We start from the raw sequence: 5215 nt of genomic DNA, 5'->3' as shown, positions 1-5215 counted from the left end.
GTTATTTTAACGTACCGATCTACTTGGTAAAATTATAAATTAATTGATTAATTAATTAATTAAATCAATTAATTTTATCCTTTTATTATATATATATATATATATATACACACATATATATATAGCACAAATTCTATATGGTGTACCCAGTGTAAGCTATGGACACACAAGAGGTGCAGTGGAATAATAGGAAGGTAATCATTGAAAGTAGTATTTCTATATGGAAGATGCACATAAAAGCTACAGATACTCGGGAAATTGATTTTCTCAAATGCTCCAGAGGCTCTTTAGAGGTATAGTAGATAATTTCTGTTACCTAGGAGACCAAATTAGTAGTTAGAGAAGATGTATGGAAAGTATAATAGCTAGAATAAGAATAGAATGGAAGAAATTCAGAGAACTTTTACCCCTGTTGACAATCAAAAGTCTCTCTCTCTGAGTGAAAAGAAGGTTGTAAGATGCATGTCTACAAACAGCAATTCTACATGAAGAGAGACATGGGCCCTGAATGCTGAGGACATGCGAAGGCTAGAGAAGAATGAGGCTAGTATGCTCCACTGGATGTGCAATGTAATTGTATATGTGTGAGAGAGTGCTAACATGCTAAAAGAAAATTTAGGCATGTGATGTGGTCTGCTGGATCAGGACTGACCTAGGCTAAACAACAGCTCCATGAAGAAGTGCCAATCACTCAAAGTGGATGGAACTCATGGAAGAGGGAGACCCAGGAAGACATAGGATGAAGTATTGAAGGATGACCCCAGGATGCTGAATGCTGAACCTTATAAAAATGACAAAGGACCAAGATATCTGGCACTATGTTGTACGCATGAAAACCCATTCTCCATAGCAGAAGTGTTAATGCCACTCCCCTTGGTGAAGAGAACTTGACCTGGAAAAGTCAAATTTTGGCATAAGGCCAGTAATTTAGGGCGAGGGAGAAGTTGATTATATTAACCCCAGTGCTCAACTGGTGTATATTTTCTTGATTATGTAAAGATGAAAGGTAAAGCTGACCTTGGCAGAATTTGAACTCAGAATGTCAAGATGGACAAAATGCGACTAAGCCCACCACCTTAATAATAATAATAATAATAATAATAATAATAATAATAATAGTCCTTTCTACTAAAGACACAAAGCCTGAGATTTGGGAAAGGGAGATGGTTGATTACATCAACCCCAGTGTTTCACAGGTAGTTAACTTATTGACCCCCTAAAAAATGAAAGGCAAAGTCAACTAATAATAAGCAAAAATAAAAGGGAGAGAATTATAGTGAATTGAAGAATGAAATTCTCAAAAACTGGAACAGAGAAGTCTATGAACCTGCTAATTATTATTAGGGGTCTTGGGAACTGTATTGAAGAATTTGAGTGTAAACCTTAGAAAATAGAGCTCAATCTGGGAATGAGTTTTGTGCAGGAAATCTGTTTTATTTGGTTCAAGAAGAATTATCTGGAGAGTACTTGATACAAAGTCTGAACAGATGGGAAGAGCAGATAAAAAGACTTTTTGGTTGGAAGGGCTTGGAGTGTGATGTGACAGGAAGTATAATTAAATGGTTACAACAGAGAATAATAATTGTTGGGAACATAGGCAGAAGGGCAGGAATTGGTGAGGTACATCGACTGTGGTACTTGGCACACTGTAGTGAAGGAGAGAAAGAAGGAAGAGGAGGAGGTGAAGACAAGAAAAGGATGAAGTGGAAGGGGAGAAGAGGAAAATGAGGGAGAAGAACAAGGAAGAAGAACAGCAAAGAAAAAGAAGACGAAGAAGACAATGACGATGACGACAAGAACAACAACAACAGAAAGTCACCTACCTGAACTTATATTTCAACTGAAGCATCATCATAAGGAAACCGGAAGCTGACAATTTCATAGACTGAGGTGTCATGTTGACATGCTCAAACTTGTAGAGGATGTTGAGGTAGGAAAAGAACTTTTGGTAGAGTTCATGGTTCAGACAGTTCTCTCCGATTGCCTGGATGGGAAGCAGAATTAAACATTATATTAAAACCTGTTTATAAAGACATTTTTTTCTGACAGACACTTAAGAAGAATAATATGTTATACATCTCAAGCAACATGGGTTGAGTATAGGATAGGATAATGTCCGTATGGTTAATTGCCATTTGTAGGAGAGGCTCTGAAAGGCAATGAAAAACTATGTGATGAGTATAATGTGCAGGAGTGGCTGTGTGGGGAGAAGCTTGCTTCCCAACCACGTCCCACTGCATGGCACCTTGGACAAGTGCTTTCTACAATAGCCTCGCGCTGAATAAAAGCCTTGTGAGAGGATTTGGTAGACAGAAACTGAAAGAAGCTCATCATCATGTGTTTGTGTCTGTGTGTGTGTGTACATATACAAGTAAATGTCAAATGATGAAAATGAGTGCTCAACATTGCATTGGTGGATAGAATTTCTTTATCTGTGTATTAAAGCTATCATTGGTTTCAAGTTAAGAAAAATGTCTTAATATTTTCTTTTACTCTTTTACTTGCTTCAGTCATTTGACTGCGGCCATGCTGGGGTACTGCCTTTAGTTGAGCAAATCGACCCCAGGACTTATTCTTTGTAAGCCTAGTACTTATTCTATTGGTGTCTTTTTGCTGAACCGCTAAGTTACAGGGACGTAAACAGACTAACATCAGTTGTCAAGCGAAGTTGGGGGGGACAAACACAGACACACAAACATACACACACACACACATATATATATATATATATATATATCACTTTTGAAATCCGTGTTGCTTATTGTTTGATATATATATATATATATATACATACATATATACGACGGGCTTCTTTCAGTTTCCGTCTACCAAATCCACTCATGAGGCTTTGGTTGGCCCGAGGCTATAGTAGAAGACACTTGCCCAAGGTGCCACGCAGTGGGACTGAACCCAGAACAATGTGATTGGTAAGCAAGCTACTTACCACACAGCCTCACATGGAAGAATGATGTTTGTCTCCATTTTGGATAAAAGCAAATGTGTGTGTGTGCATGTGTCTCTTTGTGTCTGCGTTTGACCGTACCAGTGCTTAACAACTACTGCTGTTGTGCTTATATTTCCATAACTTAGCAGTTTGACAAAAGAGATCAATGAAATAAGTACCAGACTTTAAAAAAAAAATAAAGTTCTAGTGCTGATTCATTCGACTAAATCTCTTCAAGGTGTTACCCCAGCATGGCCACAGTCTAATGAGTGAAACAAGTAAAAGATAAAGACACTGTAACAGAAAAACCTATGATAACAAATTAAGCTTTCTTTTACTTTATTGCAAAGTCTTCCATTGTCTTTCAAAGCCTTTTCCTACAATAAAAACATTTAACCACACAGACATTATTCTATACAGAGAAGGAAATATTAGTGAAATGGATTAGAGGTGATTATGTTATTAACTGCTAGAAACAGCAGTTAAATCTTTGTCCCACCACATCCTTATGTATCTTTGAAAGGACACATTAGATAATTGTTGCCGATGGACTGGCTCCTGTGCAGGTGACACGTAAAATACACCATTTCGAGCGTGGCCGTTGCCAGTACTGCCTGACTGGCCCTCGTGCCAGCGGCACATAAAAGCACCCACTACACTCTTGGAGTGGTTGACGTTAGGAAGGGCATCCAGCTGAAGAAACTCTGTCAGATCAGATTGGAGCCTGGTGTCGCCTCCTGGTCCACCAGTCCTCAGTCAAATCGTTCAACCCATGCTAGCATGGAAAGCGGACGTTAAGCAACGATGATGATGACTATGGGCACAAGGACTGAAATTTGAGGGGAGGGGGTTAGTCGATTACATCGACCCAGTACATAACTGGTACTTATTTCATCGACCCCCAAAAGGATGAAAGGCAAAGTTGACTTCGGCAGAATTTGAACTTGATAATGTTATTCTAGATACATTGTGTCTAAATAAAATATAGGATGGTCACAATTGGAATGCCTTTGATCATAGGTCTGCTGAATCAGAACTGACCGGGAGCTAAACAATGACAATGACAATAACCACTAACATTAATAACTATATTATACATTAGATATTGTAGTCCTAGATACACTATGCCTAAATAAAAAAAACAAAGGAAACTGGTACTCTGTCAGTTATGATGACAAATGTTCCAGTTGATCTGAACAACAGAACAGACTGCTTTTGAAATTAATGTGCAAGTGGCTGAGTACTCCACAGACAAGTATACCCTTAATGTTGTTTTCAGGGAGATTCAGCATGACAGAGTGTGACAAGGCTGGCCCTTTGAAATTACAGGTACTACTCATTTTTGCCAGCTGAGTGGAATGGGGCAACGTGAAATAAAGTGCCTCGCTCAAGGACACAATGTGCTGGCAAAAATGAGTGGTAAATGTCACATTCTGCATTACACTGAACCTTCCCAAGAACTGTGTTAAGGGTATGTATGTCTGTAGAAAACTCAGCCACTTGCATGTCAATCTCATGAGCAGGCTGTTCTGTTGACTGGAGCAACTGGAGTTCTCATCCCTGTAACCGATGATGTTCCAGTATATCCGAATAAAGATAGAACAATCACAGCTGGGACATCATAGGTCTGCCGGATCAGGACTGACCTAGGGCTAAACAACAACAGACAACTATAGCCACTAATCCTATTTAGTATTATCATACATCAGATATGACTCAAGCCTGAGGACTCTGTCCCCATGGCTCTCTCAGGGATCCTGGGAACAGAATTGACAGGCTTGAGACATAGTGAATCTTTCATTAACCGATTACACAACCATGGATACCATCCCAATGGATGCATTGCAGTTACTCTCTTGATAGAGCTTGGTGATCCTGACTATTGGTCTTCTAGGGTTCCTCTACTCAGCATCAATATAAGAAGCACTGTTGGCTCAGTTGAGCTCTTTCACCACCTCTTCACAATCCGCCATGCTGCAGTCCCTTGATTTTATCATATCCCTAGCACGGTCGATGAACTGGTGCCATGCCTTGACAAAGGAGGTATTTTCAAAATAATCACATACATAGTTGTGAATTTAATCAAATTTATGCCTCTTTTAGTGGAGGCGCAATGGCCCAGTGGTTAGGGCAGCGGACTCGCGGTCATAGGATCGCGGTTTCGATTCCTAGACTGGATGTTGTGAGTGTTTATTGAGCGAAAACACCTAAAGCTCCACGAGGCTCCGGCAAGGGATGGTGGCGAACCCTGCTGTACTCTTCCACCACAAC

The 5215-nt window shown here is 39.7% G+C and overlaps 1 protein-coding gene across 1 annotated transcript in view; it reads right to left on the bottom strand.

The window, feature by feature from the left end:
- Positions 1–5215, bottom strand: part of LOC106878278 (uncharacterized) — a 194885-nt gene that overhangs the window by 60930 nt on the left and 128740 nt on the right. The window contains exon 14 of the mRNA XM_052977847.1: positions 1824–1984. Within this exon, the coding sequence (XP_052833807.1) occupies positions 1824–1984 (161 nt within the window). The remainder of the gene's footprint in view (positions 1–1823; positions 1985–5215) is intronic.

Source organism: Octopus bimaculoides, chromosome 29 (genome assembly GCF_001194135.2).
Source record: "Octopus bimaculoides isolate UCB-OBI-ISO-001 chromosome 29, ASM119413v2, whole genome shotgun sequence".
Taxonomy (NCBI): domain Eukaryota; kingdom Metazoa; phylum Mollusca; class Cephalopoda; order Octopoda; family Octopodidae; genus Octopus; species Octopus bimaculoides.
Note: the sequence above shows the minus strand (reverse complement) of the source record. Positions and strands in the feature narration are given on the sequence as shown.